Below are 19,130 nucleotides of genomic sequence, written 5' to 3'. Positions count from 1 at the left end.
GTGGTACTTCCCGAAATGCTGCCACTGATTTAGATGATTTGTAGTATTTGCTCCACTGCTCTATGGTTCAAAATTAAACTCAGTTGATTCAAAGTACTCGAAGGTTAAAGAACATTTCTAAATGTTTAATGCAACCTAAAGATTTTCTTCCCTTACAAAGCCATTCTCAATTGTATGCATCATACAGGATTTTTATTTTAAGTTGTCAGCACTGTTGTGGAGCAGAACTTGCATTTGCTGTTTCAGGTTCATAGGCTTTTTTCCTTCCATAGTTTGATGTATTGCAAGAATTTGGGAAGGGACTACACTGAATGGAGGAGAAGAGATTTTGTCTAGGACAGTCATAGCTGTATTAAATTCCATTCAAATTACTGCCGATTTTAAGTGCCCTTTCCTTTGGCAAGCCAAAGAAAACCCATTTCCCTCTCATAATAGAGACAGACAGTCATGAATCATTTCCTTTATGAGCATGCTAACTATATAAAAGACTTAAATCAACAATAGGCTAATTACTAGATCTAGCAAGAATCAGCAGTGTTTTGTTGAGCCAGTTTCCTCCTGTGCTTTCTAAATGTAACTTTTTTGCTTTTATACAAGTAAATCTGACATTTAAATTATGAATAGTAATGAAGTACCTTGAGGTATTCTTTGTGATAAAGTGTGGGGAGCTCTGTCTTTACAATGAAGTTCTCAGCTGACTGTAAGAGCAAGAGCTGCTGCCTTTTATTAAGAAATAATTTAGGAAATTGTTTAATGTCACCGTGCTTTTCCGTGAAAAAGTACACACTTGCATGTTGTGGTGCACACGAGATTAAAAATCAGCCTTGAGTAGCAGGAAGGTGCTGCAGCCAGGAGGGTGTGGTGAGGCCTCCTGCTCACGTCCCAACCCCTGGGGTTGTTGTCTGTTCTCCATCAAACACCACAAGTCCATTTTTGCGTGGGTGATGATGGACAATGTGCTGTTGTTTGCTTACAGCTCGCCTGTCTTCTGGAATGGGGCCAGACCTTTGTGTTCCACGTGGTGTGCAGGGAGTTTGAGCTGGAGCGGCCCAAATCCGTAATCCTGTGCCAGCACGGCATCGATCGCCGCTTTTGTGACCCAAAGGTACCTTTTCATCCGTCCTTACTGCTCTCTGTACATGCACAGGTTCTCTGGAGCAGTTCAGAAACCAGCCTTAATGTTACTAAGACACGTGGAGTACAGTCAAGTTGAATGTTAAACACCACATAAATAAAAGGATTGGCACAAATTAAGCTCCTAATGGGCATTGATATGTCTTTCCTTTATTCATTCTTTTCCCTTTTCCTTTAGATGAACTCTGTGCCTGGGCCGTGCCCAACGTCTGATGACTTGAAGTACACGATGACACGTTTAGCCATGGATGGAGCAGATCTGTATGTGGTAGAACATGGCTGTGCCACCAATATCAAGGTAAAAATATTTCTCTTAACAGCAATTAAAATACTTTGTCGATAGAGATATTTATATTTTTGATAGAATATCTTCCTTGCATGCAGTGTGGACTAAGCAGAATTCCTAAAACTTTAAGGGATAAAACGTCATCATGGACTGGACCAGGAGTTGGTCAGTTTGGCTTCTACTTATTAATCCCATTAATTATGTTGGAAAATGGTAAGGAGGAGTATATGTCTCCCAAAATAAAAGTGGAAGCTGCAGAATTGGTGTAAAATAATTTAGAACACACCGGGCAATATAAATCATATAAATCTCAGTGTTTGTACCTGAGAGCTGCTAAGAACTTGTGCTGTGAATTAATAATTCAGCAAATGGAAATGATTGATATGGATCATGTACAAGTCAGTGCTGAACAACTCATGATCCTCTTGTGTGAATTTAGATCTATCTTTGGTAGAGAAGGGAGAAGTGTTTGTGCCACTGCCCGACTGAATCCACTGTTCAAAAAGGGCTGTGCAGAGAAAAGCTGATATTCTCTCCATTATCCTACTGCACAGGATAAAAAAGGAATAATTTATTCAGTGTAGCAAAATATAAGATTAGATACAGTTGAGTTACAGTAACAACAGAAAAGAAGAAAACTGCCTTGCTGACATAACTGAGTAGTAATTGTGCTGTTAGTTAAAAAACACAGTTTTAAATGGTAGACTTAAAATTAAAAGTTTTGGGCGCAGCTTCACATTATGAGCAAGAATCTAACTAAAGGGCGGTGGTAATTATTTTAGATATTTTTTTAATGACGTGGTATCTCATGGTTTGAATGGCTTTTTGCCCTGTGGCAGTAAAAAAATACATTTGAGCCTCCAAATTCTTTTGAATCCAATGTTAAAAAGCACCATCATAAATATTAACGGTGTCTGCAGGCATAAATAAGAATGGCAGTATTTTCAAAGGCAGCTTAATAACCTGAACCACTCTAGAAAATTACATCCTGAATGTGTTTCATTCAAATTAAAAAAAAAAGGTTTTCGTGGTCCTTTGTAATCTGTGACAGAGATGAGAAGCAATAATTTAATATTAACCCTGGGGGTAGCTCTGCCATGGCTGTATTATCTTTCAGCTTTCCTTGTTTTAGAGTTGTAAGACTTGATCTGAAATTTCAGGTGCTTTGTGTTGACATTTTGGAGAGAACTCAAGCTGTGCAGGAAACTAGCTCCAATGTCTTCAGATTATTTGAAGACTAAGCAAGTTGGAAAGTTTCAGGTTTCTTGGGTTTTAGATGACAGTGAAGAAGTTAATGATTTAAGTTTTTTAAAGTTTCATTACAACATCTGTTGACAGTTGTTTTCTGTTTTGATCTGTTTACAAAAGGATGCTTTCTAAGTAAATGCTTTATTTTTTGTTAAGTACAAAGTGTCTGAGATTAATTTCTAAGTTGCCTTCTTTTATGTGTGTGCTGACCTGTATATAAAACTGCTTCCCTGGAGAGAAGTTTACTGAGATCTTTTTGGGATGTAGTATGTGATGTGTTAACTGGTTTAAGGCCATTCTTCCTTTGTTTCACTCACAAATAGTCAGGATTCACGTCTAAATCCCATTTTCAGATGGGTGCCATACGCATTGCAAACTGCAACCTGCACAACCAGTCTGTTGGGGAAGGCGTCAGCGCGGCCATCCAGGACCTTCAGCTCAGACAATATGTTGAGCAGGTGAACAACTGCAGAACTGGCCTCCAGCCAATATTGAGGAGGGCATATTGGCTGGAAGCTGGCTCTGTCAACCTGGGCCTCATCACTGCTGACATCGCTTTAGCTGCAGATCATCCTTCTAAACACGAAGTGCAGAGGCATTTCTTGGAAACGCACGATAACCGAACCAAGAGGTGAGAGATGCGGTTGAGGGAGGTGCATTTAAAGGGATATCGTTGAATCTTGCTTTCGCTGAGCTTCAGCATGGTCATGTTTTTGTTTTATTTTCTGCTCTTCTGCCTTTTGTAGGTTGTGGTTTTTGTGGCCTGATGATAATTTGAGAAATAAGAGAAGCAAGAACAAGTGTGGCTGTCTCGGTGGTTGTCGATTCTTTGGTGGCACCTTAACGGGACTGGATTTTTTCAAACTTGAGGAATTGACACCTTCAAGCAGCTCTGCTTTCTCAAGCACAAGTGCAGAATCTGATATGTTTTATGGACAGTCTTTACTTCAGCCAGGAGAATGGATAATTACTAAGGAGATTCCTAAAATTTTAGATGGTGAGAATGCACTGTACTGTATTTTTACTCTATTTTGCCCAAAAGTATAGTTTCTTAATGTTTTGCTATTTATAGTGTTTATGAGTCTGGTACAACTGCTTGTGCTCTTGTGTCCTGACCCCTTCTAAGAGCAGACAGAGCTTGAGCAAGCTTTCATGTGCTGGATTTTTATATTAACATACAACTCCTTTCTGAGTAAAAGAGTTTTTTGGCTTGTATCTGTTCTATGTATATAAAAGGGAGCCGACCAAGACAATCTGATATTTTGCTGCCATGATTTTATCAATTTTTGTCAGTACAACGTGCTAATATGTGCATGCATTTCAAACCTACGGCTTTTATTTAATAATGATTTTTATTTCAGTAGGCAGGGAAGAGTCCACTGCAGTTGTGTTATCAGATATTCAGTTTTTCTTTTCTGTCCCTGATCCTAGGTAAAGCAAATGGTGTCAAAAGAAAAGACTGGGACTGCAGATCTGTGGGGATAGAAATGGAAAGGAAAGCACAACACCTGAGCCTCCAGGTGCCGCTGCGCTCCCACAGCTCCTCATCCTCTTCAGAGGAAACGAGCAGCTCCAGTGCTGCCCTGCCCTTGCTTGCAGGGGAAAAGGACAGCCCCTCATCCACTGCTGAGGATCACCTGGGACAGAAGGAGTTCCTGCCCAGTGCAAAAAGGGAAGATGCTCATGGAAGGTTAGTACTCCTGTCCAGGTCGGTGCATAATTCAACTTTTGAATGCTCCAAGATGTAAGAAATTGATTTATCAATTTTTAAAGCTGAAAAATGGTGCTGCTGAAATTCATTTCCTGGCTTGAATGCCACTTTGGATCCCTGATAGGGGATGGTTACCTGATTAAGGTAGAAAATCCAGCATGTAAAGACACCAGCACTTGCTGTTAAATGTTTGGCTTTACATCCTCTGTGTGTAGACAAGTGGCAGAATTCGGTATGCAGCCAGCATTATGAAGATAATGGTTACACTAATAGAAAGTCACAGAATCACTGATGCATTTGACAGGTTGTACAGTGTGGGAAGAGAAGCATTAGTAATGCAATAAGGAAGTGAAGTGTTTATTTTCGTTCCCAGTGTCGCAGTGGAGGGTGCAGAGGGCCGGCCTGTGTCCCCTGGCCCCCAGGAGAGGCCTGTGGGCCAGTCCCCCATGAGGTCCCCACTGAAAAGACAAGCGTCCGTGTGCTCCACCCGGCTCGGCAGCACCAAGAGCCTCACGGCAGCGTTCTATGGAGACAAGCAGCCCGTCCCCGTGGGAGTGCAGTTCAGCAGCGACGTGTCCCGCAGCGACGAGAACGTCCTGGACTCCCCAAAGCAGAGGAGGAGCTTTGGCTCTTTCCCCTACACTCCCTCGGCAGATTCAAACTCGTTCCACCAGTACCGCTCGATGGATTCCAGCATGTCCATGGCGGATAGCGAGGCTTATTTTTCAGCTGCAGAAGAGTTTGAGCCCATAAGCAGTGATGAAGGTCCAGGAACCTATCCAGGGAGGAAGAAGAGAAAAAAGCAAGCTCAGAAAACTGAATACAGTAGGGGGTCTATTTATCACAGTGTGGAAGGGCCCTTAACAAGCACAATCCACGGAGAAATTAGTCAGGATATGAAAACGTTGCCAATTAAGACTCATCCTTCCCAGGCTTCATTTGTTTCAGCTCTGGGAGGAGATGATGAGCACGTTGACAACATGTATGTCCTGGACTCTGAGAAGACTGTGGAACGTGAGCAAATAACTTCCCAGCAGCCTGTAATGGCATGTTACCAAAATTACCTTACACAGTTCCAGGTGATCAACTGGTCAGTAAAGCATCCAACTAACAAAAGAACTTCCAAATCCTCATTACATCGCCCTTTAGACCTTGACACACCAACGAGTGAAGAAAGTTCCTCATCTTTTGAGCAACTCTCTGTCCCAACTTTTAAGGTATGGAAGATGGAGGAGTAGAGAAAGGAGTAAGAAATCAAAATAAAATGGCTTAGTACCAGTTGTATGAATAAGCTAGAAGAAACTTGAATTTTCTTGGCTTTTAGTTAAGGAATACCTTGAACTTCTGACTTCAGATAGTGGGGCTGAGTGGCTGGGAGGTTGTGGACAAGGAAAGATGGAGTTCGAATTCTGTGGATGTGTGTTCTGAATTATCACTGTTGCACTAAAAAATGCTGGCTGTTGAGTGCTATACAGCTGAAGGATATTTATGTGAATTTTGTTTACAATATGTTATACAAAGTTGCAGTAACATTACATTTAATGCTGATAAAGTACAATTTAGGCTCTCAGTGCTTTATTTCAAAATAAAATTGCTACTCAGATTTAGGAAATGATTATTTTTTTTTTAAATGACCTGAGCATACATGCTTAAGGAAGGAGCTGAAATGAAGTACATGAAAATTAATGGTAATGACTTGATAGAAAATAGGTGTTTGAGCTCTGGAATGGAATTTGTTATCATTTGGCAGAAAAGGTTTGTGTTCATGCAAACCTTTTGTAGATTAGTATTTGAAGGGTTTTTTTTAAAACCAGTGAGTCAATGTTTATGTAAATGCTGTATAATCTGATTTTTCAAGGAATTAAAAAAGTAAACCTAGGAGTTCCTGTATCCTATATTGGAGAATCTGCTTCTAAGGGATTCTTTTAAGAAAAACGGCTTTAAGGCGAATTTTTAAAGATTCCTTGGTTGGGGAATTTTTCATATATGGAAAGAATGTAATAAATTTCTTCGCGCTTTTATCTTAGATTGTTAAACAGGGTCTCACAGCTAACTCATTACTGGACAGAGGCATGCAGCTTACAGGATCAACATCCAAGTAAGTTGAACACAGCCTGACATTATTAGCATATTTTTTAAGAGTAGGATTTTTCTGATACTCGTCTTAAATATTTTGGCTCCCATTAGCCCTTTCAAAATTTGATTTACAGCAGTAGTTTTCAGTACCTGATCTATTTCAGAACAGATCATTCTATTATGAAATGTTTGGGTGTGGTCAAAAAGAAAGTACACAGTGCAAGCATTAAATTATTTCACTTGTACGTTTTCAGGATTACAAATGGTGATTCAATTTAGATGAATTTGGAGGTGCTAATGGCAAGTGTCCATTTCTTTGCCAGAAGCTGAACTTGCAACTAGGGAGGGCCTTGCCCTGGGATTATATTTGTGTACTTTCTAAGCTATATGGTAGAAGAAACCTGCCATTATGTGGATTTTATTAAGAATTAAAATGAAACCAGAACACTTCTGTATTTGTTTTTCCAAAGCCTGATCATGAATGTGTATTTGACTTGTTTAGCACACCTTACACTCCTTTGGATAAGAAGTCTGCAGAGAATACAGATGATGAAACAATAACAGAGGAATGGACGTTGGATCACCCGGTCTTCCAGACACGGACAACGGCAATAGTGGAAGTAAAAGGAACTGTCGATGTAGTTCTGACTCCTCTTGTAGCAGAGGCACTGGATAGGTAACTTTTATTTTGATGATACTAAAATTTTCTGAAATCACAGCTGTTCTGTTCAGCAAAAGCTTATGTAAAAGGATTGAATAATGTGGCTGCTGGAACAGCAGGGCCTGGTGCCGAGTGGATGTAATTCTGCATTTCCTATGAGGTGACTGGAAGAATGGGAAGTGCCCTTTGTGTCTGCCAGTGCTTATTTTTTCCTCTGTAGTGTTAATTACATGTGGTTGATGGTGTGCCATGTGAAACTGGGAGTTTAAATGGTCTCTTGTGGCTGGTTTCCCCTCCCAGGTACATCGAGGCCATGGTGCACTGTGCCAGCTCCCGGCACCCGGCAGCGATCGTGGATGACCTGCACTGCAAAGTCCTGCGGGATGCTGTGCAGAACAGCAAGACCAGCTTCTCAGAAAATGTGAGGAAGGAACAAGGGAAATCCACATGGATTTGAGAGAATGGTCTATTCTGTATCTTACACAGAAAGTTTGAATTGAATTTAGTGTTTTGAGATATAGTAGCTAAATGTTATATTAATTTTGAATGCATACTTGCATACATTTTTATATTCAACTCCTACATACTGTCTTTCAGTGACCAGAAATCTCTTCCAGGATTGAAGTTTTTCTGTTTTGGATGGTCTAGTTCATAGCTACAGTAATTTACCTGAGATCAAATCACACATTCTGTTCTTTGAAATTACTATAACTGATATTCTTAAGTATTACATTCATCTCAGTGAGACGTTATTTATTATTCTACAGTAGTTAGGGAGAGCTGTGAAAGTGCCTGTGGGTTTTTTTGCAGTTCATCTGAGACTTTAAAAAATTAATTTAACTTAAAAAGAATTGTATGGTAGTTCTACAGAATTAGGAGTTCTTTCTGTCCAAGGTAATGACCATATTTATATTTTATGATTCTTTAGACTCCACAGTGTAGTGGACACTAATAATTTGCTTTATAGTAAGTTGTTTTATATAATTTACATGTGTAGACTTCAAACTTTCAGCTGAAGTCTGGTTGTTAAAGTTTACTGCAGAATGTCACTGCTGCCCTTATGGTTTTAGACCTACTGTACCTCTAAGTGCTGGAGCCTTTGTTCTGGAAAATCGTGGTAAATTGCCTAAAATAAAGTCAAAATCTCTTGCTGCTTCAGTGCTGATAAAATATCCTGTTACTCCTGAGCTCAGCAGCTCTTGAGTTTGTGCTAATAAATTATTTTCCTCCCCTCTTCAAGTTATCTTCGAAGCAGGACATCAGAGGAACAAAAATAGACACCACCACGACAGGAACAACAAACCAGGGACCAGCACAGACCAATCTCTCACTTAAGCAAGATAACGTGACAATTAAAGGTCTTCAGGCCAATGTTACAGTTCCAAAGGTAACAGCTTTTTTTTATCTTATTAGTAGAAAAGTGCCTCACAAAATGACCCTTATTTTGCATCCCTGTTTGTTCCCCAAAAGCTGAAGTGAAGCTGTGCATTTGTGCTAGAGAACTAATGTTTGGAGTAGGATAGGCTGTTTTGGAGCTGCTTAATTTTATGATGGTAGAATGTGCAATAGTTATATAACAACCACTGTAGGGGTAACTGGCTGCCATGTCTTTAAATTATGTTCTAGGTGTGATGGTTTTATTTTTCTTTTTACTGAAAGTATAAGACAAGATTGTATCAGAAATTAGTGATTAATGTAACGCTTTTCTAAGTGTCTTTACTCTGATGCAATTCTGTGTACAGGTGAACCTGTGTTTGCTACAAGCATCTGTGGATGAATCCCCAGGAGTTTCTTCCAGCAAAACCGTGACTCACGTTTCCTTAGTAGCGTTGTGTTTTGATAGAATTGCTACTCAAGTTCGTATGAACAGGTAAGAATAGTTCATGTCACTATTTGTCACAACCTTTAGACATATTTCATTTGATTATTTTTGTTTATCTCGAGATTTGCTTAATTGTTTTTTCTCCCTGACACTGAAAAGGGGTATAGTTGAGGAGACTTTGAACAATGCAGAAACTGGGAGGAATTCTGTCACATTCGATCGTTACATCCAAACCAGCAAAATGCAGCCCCAGTCTTCTGGCTCACTGAGATCCAATTCTGGAGCAGAAAAAGGAAAAGAAATTGCTGCTAAATTGAACATCCATCGTGTTCATGGACAGCTTAGAGGTCTTGATACAACAGGTATTAAACAATATTAAAATGTGGAAATGTCAACTTTCGTAGAATCAACTGGTTATAGTTGGTCTTTATCTTGTAGTTTGGTTGTGGCTTTTTTATCAACAGATAAAAAGCCACTTGCACCTGAAGGTTTTGCAGACATGTGAAAAAGAAGTTTGGGATGAATTATTTTCTGTGAGTCCACTAAGTGCTAGATTTAAACTTGGGCAAACTACAAACTGTCTAGACAAACTTGTAAGCAGTTTGTGTGGCAGATGTGTTGCACTGTAAATACTGATCTGCACTGCTGGAATTTGAGGCCTGAGCTCCCTTCCTCCCAGCTGATCTCTTTTCAGCTACCATTCTTTGTCACCTTATGCAGGGAATGAATTATACTTACTTGCTTTCTTACTGCTTTCTAACACTTTCAATGATGTGCCTGTTGTACCAGCAATTTCACCATGACAAGTTTTAAGTAGGTTTTTAACTAGAGTGGTTTTAAAACTGAAAATGAGATCTACCCAATTGACTTCCTCCTTGTTTGTGTTAAGGATATGTCTTAAAGAAGCTATGAATTAAATTTTACTGTAACTCCTGATCCTGGGAAAACCAAACAGGAAAAAATGACCAAAAGTAGAGGCAGTTTTTGTGAAACTGCTTCAGTTTTGATGGAATCTATACCAGTTTTTAGTCAATCCCATGATGAACAGGAGTCTTTAGACATGAGGAAGTACTCTGTAAAGCCAGTATGATTAAAAAATACGCAATAAATAAATAAACAACAAAACTCCCACTGCTCTGCAAAGATGAGTGAGGCAATGAAATTTTGTGAGGAAAACAAAAACAGTAAGAGAAGACTAAAATGGTTACATCCGTTTCTACTTAGATATGGGTAGAATCTTAGCAAAAGTGCCCTGTATCAGGTATGCTGCAGACAATCAAGAGGGCCAGTTTTGGCATTCTAACCAAGAAAAGTCACCATCTTCTATTCAAAAGGTTGGGAAGAGCCTTTCTGCAGATTTTAGCATTTCGTGTATACTTCAGAAGTGGATGCAGTTAGAAATTGGAGGCAGCGAGTAAGGATTAGAAGGGATATAAAGTGACTCAGTGTAGTTGTCTTCCTCATGTATTTGACATTTAGGTATAAAATTGTTTAAAATGTTGCTCAGTCCTTGTTTTTTTCCAAATTTAAAAATTTTCCTGCCTGTATTAACATACCAGGAGAAAGACTTTTTTTTCCCTCTTTCTGTGCTTCTTTTTCTTGCTTGTGCTTCAACTTTAAACTTTTTCTTTCTTCCCCCCCCCCCCCCCCCCCCCCGCCGCTTCCTATTTGAGGAATACTAAATGGATAACTCCCCCAAAACACTCTAAACTTCAGAGAGCTGTCTGCAGATGTAAAGTTTTTTCCATTTTGTAACAAAGTAGTAAATACGTTTATTTTCACAGATATTGGAACTTGTGCAATAACAGCCATTCCTTTTGGGAAATCAAAAGTTCTTTTTACTTTGGAAGAGTTGGATGAGTTTGCTTTTGTGGATGAAACAGATCAACAAGCTGTTCCAGATGTAGCTCGAATTGGTCCTAGTCAAGAGAAGTGGGGTTGGATAATGTTTGAGTGTGGAATTGAAAATTTAACGATAAAAGGTAAAACTTTAAAAGCTTTATATTATATATTATAAAGCTTTGTATTATTTTGTTTTATGAGATTACTGCCAATTCTGTTGTTAGGTCCTCTTGTTTAGCAATTACTTGATTAGAAATCGTTGAATCTAGGTGATACTGAATAGCACATGTCTGTGGTAAATAAATTTCATAGGTTATACAATAAAGACATTTTTAGTTGTACCACTTATATAGTGTATGAAATAATTTCATATGAACTGGTTTCATCAGTTTCTGAGCTTGAAGTGAAGGTTGAAATTGATGTTTTCACTAATCACTTAAATCCTGACCTCACCCACAAAAAGTGCATTATAGAGCCAGAGTTTTCTCTGGGAGGGGAAAGAAGCTAGCTTCAGAAAGAAAAAAAAACCCCACAGTACATATGTATTTTCTATCATCCGAATTATTTTTTTCAGAGAATAGTATTTAAAAACAGTCTCTATGTGAATACTCTTCATCTGCTTGTGATAAACCATCGGAAGCTCGAAAGTGTAGTGATAAGTTGTTGAATGAAATGTTAATGCATCTTGCTTAACCAAAACCATGTGTATTTCTCTGCTTAAGTGCAGATCTTTTCTATGCGACATAACTTACAGCTGTTTATGTGCTGCCAGCCTTTACAGTCTGGGTACTTTTACAGGGGGAAGACAGTCTGGGGCAGTGTTGTATAACACATTTGGAGTCATGGGTAAATCAAGAGACACAGAGAGAGGTGGATTGCTTGCATCAAACAACTCTTCAGATTCCCCAACTGGTAGTGGTTACAACACTGATGTGTCTGAAGATAACCTCCCTTGTGACAGAATAAGTCCCTCTTCAGATATTAATGGCAATTCAGTTTCAGATGAGCAGGTATGTTCATACTGGGTAGAAATGATTGGTCACTCATACTGTCTGCTTAGACACTAAACTTCCAGCTTTCTGCAGGATCCCTTGGGAGGGTTAATGAAAAAAAAAAGTTATGAGCATGGTATAGTATGTTAGTGCTTTTAAGTGTAATAATTTTGGAAAACAATTTCCCTTCTGACTTCACAATTCCTTTTTTTAAGGATGAAGGTGTTGAATCTGATGATCTGAAAAAAGATATCCCCTTGATGCCTCCTCCCCCTGACTCCTGCAGCATGAAGTTGACAATCAAAGAAATTTGGTTTAGTTTTGCAGCCCCCACCAATGTGCGCTCCCCAGCCCATATATATTCAAGGTATAATTTTACCTGATTTTAAAGAAAGAAAATGGCAGTTCTGCTTTAAGTTGCATTTGTATTTGGTAGGTTCTGAATGGAATTTCAATAATTTTTGAAGCTTCTCTGGAAATGGTAATTTTGAGTTTGTGTATATCACAGTAAGACGTGCTTCAGTTTTTTACTGTTGTCATTTCTATGGAAGTGCTGCTAAAAAATTCTTAGCTAGGCACGATTAAAAGAAGAAAAAAGGAAGAGTAGAAAACCCAAATGAAACAAAAAGCCCTCACTAACAACTCTGGTGAGATGGAAATGTGTGAGGGATAAAGGCAGGGGAGGGTATTTGTTTTGGGTAGGTGAGATGCTAGTGAACAGCTCAGTGCTTTTGGTATTCAACCTGATATCCTCCATGATCTTACTGCCTTTGCACTATAAAGGTCAAAATACATCTTTCTAAGGTTAGTTTTTCAGAGCCATATGATAGAAAATACTCTTCTGGTACTCTTGCCTCAGTCCTTTAGCTAAAGTCGTTCATGACATGTAACAACAGTTCATGTGGGATTCAGTCAGTGATGAGAATTTCAAACTGTATGATTTCAGTAGGGAATCAAATGGGAAAAGGAGAAGGAATAGCAGTAGCAAAAGTGGGAAGAACTGTGAGTGTGTGAGTGAGTAAAACAAAAATTGCCTTAGGTACTTTTTGCCAGCTTTTGTTTTCTGGGCAGTAAGTCTGTGTGTATTACTTTGCATCAGTGTCCCACCTCACTTGACTACTGTTCATAATAGCATCAGAAAATCCTGCTGATGGCTGCTGCTGCCTGTGAACACCCCTTTCTCTTTATTTTTCTCCACAGGCAGCTGAACCTCCTGAGCACTGCAACGCCTGCAGTTGGCGCTTGGCTTGTTCCCATTGATCAAGTGAAGTCATCATTAAATAAACTGGAAACTGAAGGAACCCTGCGAATCTGTGCTGTTATGGGGTGCATTATGACAGAAGCTCTAGAGGTAAATGACCTTTATAAAATCAATGAGCATATCAGAACAGGACAGTGTGATAGGTAATATATAGTTTTTGGAATTCCGGATATTTTCACTGGCAAACTTACAGCATCTCTTGTGAGCCTTTGGAATTGGTCACAAGAGTTCAGTAGCTGTGCTTTCTGTACACAGTCTAAATTTCAGAGCTGTTACTGCTGAGCGAATGTCCAGGTAAAAGAAGACTAAGAAATATGGCTGTAGTGCCTGGTATATTTTATGAAAGAGATTTGTTTGCTGTTGGTTTGATTGGCACCATCTAGTGGGAAGATTTTGATGTGATACCTACGCCGAGATCCTTTCTTGCGTTGTGAGATGGATGACCTGAGTGTGACGCTGGTTTGCTGCTCTACTCAAAAATTATCCTTTGCAGCAGTCTCTTATTCTTACCTCCCTTCCTATTTATTTTTCCTCCCTTCTTTCTAGCATTAAACCAAATTAGAAGAAGTGCCTGTTTTGTCTATAACTAGGAATGAAAAGTTTCTTTGGAAATTGCAGCTGGCTTTGCATATGTCTGTTAGTCCAGAAGTAACTTTATAAGGTCTGCAATTTGAATCCAGGCTTTTCTTTTATTGCTTCATATAAATAAATATGCATCAAGAATGATTTTTCACATACATTATTTCAAATAAGGTAGGTACCCATGAGGCAAATCTTTGTTGCAGAAGTTCAAAATGGGGTTAGAAGTTTGTTGTATCATAGATGAAATCTTGTCATTGATGCTCTGTTTGCAAGTATGTTTATATGTTGAAAATGTTTTTATTTTAATCTAGAATAAAAGTGTGCACTTTCCTCTGAGAAGCAAGTACAACAGGCTTACCAAAGTGGCTCGTTTCTTGCAAGAAAATCCTTCTTGTTTACTCTGTAATATATTGCACCATTACCTTCATCAAGCAAATTACTCCATTATTGAGGATGCCACTATGGTGAGTTACCTGGGAAAACCGGAAATATCTCAGTCCTTTAGTTTCAGATGCACCAATTCTAATGTCTTAATTTTGGCAACAGTTTAAGGAAGGTTATCAAACAAGAAAACATAATTCAAATTCATATGCACCTTTAAATTGCTAAGTAGATATTGTTTCTCTTGTTTCATTTTCTTTGGCATCTGCCATTTTTGTTATGGCCTATATATATGCATAATGTTTATTAAACTATTTTATTAGTAAATACATGAGAGATCATAAACCAAAAAGGCATGCCTTTAAAACTGTATATGGCTTTTAAAATCAGATTTCTTTCCCTCTCTATTATATTTCAATAGCCTTTTTATAAGATTTCATTTTTCATGGTTTTAAAATTGAATAAATCTCAGTTCTTGAGGCAAGTGCATGAACTGGTTAGCTTATTCCAAACTCTCTCCTTGGAACTAGTTTTCATGTCTTCTAGAAACAATGGGATAATGCAGACAGTTTAAGGAAGGAACTAGAATTGTACAAACTTCAGGGCTTAAGAATCAAATCTTTCGTGATGGCTTTAGAATGTAAATGTCTAGATTGTAGTGGGAAATAGTTATTTGAACAAACATCAGGCATAAGGAGGAGTGTTTATTCCTGATTTTGTGTCGTTTTCATAATCCAATTCCACAGCTGTCAGATTTAAACACTTTGGTTTACAGCATATTCAGCTGAGAGCCAGTGATCAGGAACAGCACAGTTTGTGGCACAAATAGCACAGTTTGATTTGTGGTCAAAATAACAAGCTTTTGTTTTCTTTTGGACAATTCAGTGGTGTAATCAAAACAATCCCTATATTTGGCCTGAAATTTATGTTCTTAAAATACTGCTTATGAACAATGGATAAAATATAATCTTTTTAATTTCAGTTCTGTTTGTACAGAGTTGTTATGAATCTTAGCCCGTAGTTCAGAGCCTTAAAATTACTCAAGTACTTTTAGCTTCATATTTAATAAACCTGCTTCCTGTCTATTTTTGGCCCCTTGGGCTAGATCCTCAGGTCATGTAGATAAATGTATTTACTGTGTTCAATAAAGCTGTGATTTTTATCTCTCAGCTTTTTGGCTTCTTGCTTGATGTGTTGTGGTGCCAGCATGTTTGTCATAAGCCTCTTAAGCACAGAGATTTAAGAGAGCTTTGACTTCTTCTCCCCTCCAATTTACTTCAAAATGCTGTGATATGAATTTTTAATTTTTAAAATTTTCTTATTTAAAGAGTGATGGCCTTCCTGCCTTAGTGACCCTTAAGAAAGGTCTGGTTGCCTTAGCAAGGCAGTGGATGAAATTCATTGTGGTAACCCCAGCCTTTAAAGGAGTCAGCTTGCACAGACCAACCCAGCCAATGAAACTGCAGCCAAATGCCTGCCATGAGCATGAGGATGGCCTTGGACTGGACAATGGAGGGGGTCTTCAGAGTGACACGAGTGCTGATGGAGCAGAGTTTGAATTTGATGCAGGTATTTTTGTGTTATTGTCTCCATAAAAAGTCATAGGGACAAGTAGCTCCTCTCAGAGCATTTGTATCATCTTTAGTTTTAATGCTTGAACACATTATAGTCTCCTTTTTTAGAATTATCAGGCTTCTTTTTTTATATCACCTTCCTTCCAAAGCTGCTGCTAACAATGGTAATTATAGTATTACAATAATTAGTGCTTGTTCAGGGAAAAACAAAATAGGAGACCTGTCTTTTTTCACATCTTTTGTCTTGTTATTTCCTGCACAAAATTAATCAACTTAATGATTTTCTACCTTGCAGTTAAAAGGCAGGCAGCAGTTACCAGCTATAAGAGAGTGAACCCAAAGATGTTTGTGTGTGAAACTTGTTTGTAATCATACAGTATAACAGAAATTTTTGCCCCCTTCTCTAAAATATCTGTTTTGGTTGAGCAGAAGCACTTTGGGTTATTAAACAAAACCCAGCAGACCCATGTCTGAGGTGTTCTTATTTGTAAATCAGATGGCTCTGTGTAGGTGTGTGTCAGCACTTGGAAGTTCATGACCACCTGTAGATAAATACACCTGATAATAGATAATCTTGGTTCTCCAAATGTATCTAAATGAGGAAAACTGTTTCCTTGGGTGCAGCTACTGTGAGCGAGCACACGATGCTCCTGGAAGGAACAGCCAATCGCCCTCCCCCTGCCAGCGCTTCCTCTGGGCCTGTCACTGGTGCTGAGATCATGAGGAAGTTGTCCAAGACTCACACTCACAGTGATTCTGTGCTGAAAATAAAGGTAAGTGTGCAGGGCTGGGCACCTGGGCCAAGTGGGCTGTAGCTGGCCTCTTCAGAAGGGATTCCATAGCTGCTGATAATAAATGGATGCAAAAAGTAACTGTAACACATGGAGGGTCTGCTCCTGACCCTACAAAAGGGATGCTCCATCAGTTGGCCTATATTCTACATCTGTTCTTTATTGTTTCTCTTGCCAATTAACTTCATGTGCATCCTTCATTTAAGGATGTGCCTTTACCTTTATAGGCTTTGATCTTTTATTTATGGCAGCAGAAACGAGGATTTAACTATCATGATACAAAATCTAAGACTGGCAAAGCTCTCCAGTAACTTGTAGTAAAATTATTGTGTTCCAACCTCATATCCAGACCAGATGTTGCTTCCTTTTTGCAGTTTGCACAGCACTTCATTCATTTCTTCTGCACACAGGGCATTCATCCATATCATTCCTTGAGTTACACCAGTGGAGATACAGCTACAGATTCACCAGTGCACGTTGGCCGCTCCGGAATGGGAGTTAGGGAAAGTCCAAGGAAAGAAAGTCTGCTCAGCTATCTGACTGGGAGTTTTCCTAGCCTGCACAATCTTTTGGAAGGGACTCCTCAAAGAAGTACAGCTGCAGTTAAAAGTAGCTCTTTAACAAGAACAGGTATGATGTAGCATAAGTAAGCCAGAGGGAGAATTGCAAGTGCATCAGGTTGGGAAAAGAAATTGCAACTAACAGAATAAATAAAATATTTTTGCTTTTCTTAGTCTTGATTTTACTTAGCTTCAATTCATGAGTCTTTTTGAATAAATAAGGTCATTTTTTCTTGACCTTGTAAGTAGCTCAAAAAGGCTAATATTTCAATAACTTAGTTTACTATTGCGTATGATAATTTACAGATATTTAATAATGGTCTTAGGAGCAAAAATTTGAGAAGTTTGAAACATTGAAATGTTCATGCTCTGTATTATTTTTCAGAGTGTATTGTTATTGGGTTTTCTTTATATGTAAATTAAATACTGTATATGATACTGTATTTTCTCTAAAACCTCTCTCCTTTGCTGTCAGGGACTAAGATATTGTTCAGAAAAAGAGGTATTCTGGTTTCTTAATGACTCCTTTCCTCTAACTAATAGTAGAGATGAGCAAATGCAAAGCCATGTGTAGTGCAACATCCATTAGTGCCACGTGTAACTTCTGTGGTAGCACTTGTAGTGCTGTTTGACACATAATTTAGTGGAATAAACCTTGAGAATTAGGCTTATTTTTATAGTAAATTGGTGTTGCCAGTGAAATCGTGCCATGTTCCTTGTTTTTTGCTGACTTTGATGGAACAAATGCTGCAGCTTCTGCTTTATGTGCACAGGAAATACTGTGGCCACAGACATGTTGTCTGAACACCCTTTGCTGTCTGAGCCCTCCTCTGTGAGTTTCTATAACTGGATGTCCAATGCTGTGGGCAACAGGGGGAGTGTCGTACAGGAAAGTCCAGCCACCAAGTCTGGACACAACAGCCTTCCAACAGGTATTGCTAATTTGCAGCTGAGTTTGAGATGGTTCTGGGTTGGCTGTGCCTGTGTTTGCCATATTCTGACTGAAAGTAATTGAGACTGTGACTTAAATTCAACAGAACTTAATTGATTGAAAATAGTATTTGTGGGACTTCCCAGCAAACTGGAAAATGAAAAGATAGGATTTAAGCAAAACTGTTGTTTTAATTTCTCTCACCCCGCCTCCAAAAATTCAGCTTTTTTTTTTTACATTTGGAACTGTCAGTGTAGCTGCCAAAACCATGTGTAGCTGCCAAAAGTTGAGCCATAAAGTCATTTTCTGTTGCTGAGTTCCTTCGATTCTGTTGGCTATTTTTGATCCAATTTGCATATCCTTATTTTGTAATGTGTGCATTGGAATCCTTGCTCTTTCTCAGTTCAATTTTGAGACTAAACATAAACATCTATTTTGAGAGTGACTTAGGAATGGGACGTGGTTAACTGGTGTAAGGGAATGGAGAAAAATCTATATTTCTGGAAGTCTTAGATGTATTAAAGAAACAGATGTGTAACAATTTATTGCAGCCTTATTATTTTTCTTGCCAGCCTGTCATCATTCAGACTTTTCAAATGTGGGTCTTAATTTTCTTTTTCACTAACACTATACTTGAATCTTTTTGTATTAACACTCCTTCAGCTGTGCTATATTAATCTTAGGCACAAGAAGTTGTTTTAGTTTGTTTTTAATATTGAACCAGTAGTCTGATCCTACAAACATCATGGTGCTGTACATATTGCTGAACTATTGTGGCTCCTTTATAAACTGGAATGTGTTTCTCTGCTGCAAGACTCTTTCCAAATTTGAGTTGGACAACCTCTACCAGTTCCAGCAGTATCAGGCTGTTTCTTTATCCTAAATGCCACCTTTGTGAGGTTACAGACCTCACTGTGGCTTGTGTATCTATATAATTAATGTTGCTGAATTAATAGAGTCGGTGGTGGTAAGATTTGCTGTGGTGTTAGTGTTCCATGGGTATTTATTTTTCAGGTGTGGCACCCAATCTTCCTACTATCCCCTCTGCTTCAGACTTCAACACAGTTCTGTCCAGTGACCAGAACACCCTGGATGGCACCCACTCTCAGCACAGCACCAGCCAGGATGATATTGCAGGTGTGGAAGAGGGCAATCAGGGCTTTCCTGCTGTCCAGCTGGCAGATGCACAGGTAAGTGGGGTTGCACATCACCAAATGATGAGTAAGAATATGGAAAATATCAAGGTCTTCATAACTGAATAACTGGGTTTTGTTTTGT

The 19,130-nt window shown here is 38.8% G+C and overlaps 1 protein-coding gene across 10 annotated transcripts in view; it reads left to right on the top strand.

Moving 5' to 3' along the window:
• Positions 1–19,130, top strand: part of KIAA1109 (KIAA1109 ortholog) — an 88,959-nt gene that overhangs the window by 35,384 nt on the left and 34,445 nt on the right. For 9 of the 10 annotated variants that reach the window (XM_032110563.1, XM_032110560.1, XM_032110566.1 and 6 more), the window contains exons 23-44: positions 977–1,105; positions 1,313–1,432; positions 3,022–3,299; positions 3,415–3,665; positions 4,100–4,358; positions 4,753–5,596; positions 6,407–6,477; positions 6,958–7,131; positions 7,417–7,537; positions 8,357–8,503; positions 8,859–8,986; positions 9,098–9,300; positions 10,723–10,920; positions 11,579–11,790; positions 11,988–12,139; positions 12,973–13,123; positions 13,927–14,079; positions 15,325–15,565; positions 16,195–16,343; positions 16,772–16,991; positions 17,695–17,853; positions 18,867–19,042. In XM_032110563.1, the coding sequence (XP_031966454.1) occupies positions 977–1,105; positions 1,313–1,432; positions 3,022–3,299; positions 3,415–3,665; positions 4,100–4,358; positions 4,753–5,596; positions 6,407–6,477; positions 6,958–7,131; positions 7,417–7,537; positions 8,357–8,503; positions 8,859–8,986; positions 9,098–9,300; positions 10,723–10,920; positions 11,579–11,790; positions 11,988–12,139; positions 12,973–13,123; positions 13,927–14,079; positions 15,325–15,565; positions 16,195–16,343; positions 16,772–16,991; positions 17,695–17,853; positions 18,867–19,042 (4,536 nt within the window). The remainder of the gene's footprint in view (positions 1–976; positions 1,106–1,312; positions 1,433–3,021; positions 3,300–3,414; positions 3,666–4,099; positions 4,359–4,752; positions 5,597–6,406; positions 6,478–6,957; positions 7,132–7,416; positions 7,538–8,356; positions 8,504–8,858; positions 8,987–9,097; positions 9,301–10,722; positions 10,921–11,578; positions 11,791–11,987; positions 12,140–12,972; positions 13,124–13,926; positions 14,080–15,324; positions 15,566–16,194; positions 16,344–16,771; positions 16,992–17,694; positions 17,854–18,866; positions 19,043–19,130) is intronic. The other variant, XM_032110559.1, reaches the window with a different exon arrangement.

Source organism: Corvus moneduloides, chromosome 5, assembly GCF_009650955.1.
Source record: "Corvus moneduloides isolate bCorMon1 chromosome 5, bCorMon1.pri, whole genome shotgun sequence".
Classification (NCBI taxonomy): Eukaryota; Metazoa; Chordata; class Aves; order Passeriformes; family Corvidae; genus Corvus; species Corvus moneduloides.
This window is presented reverse-complemented; position numbering and strand designations above follow the sequence as displayed.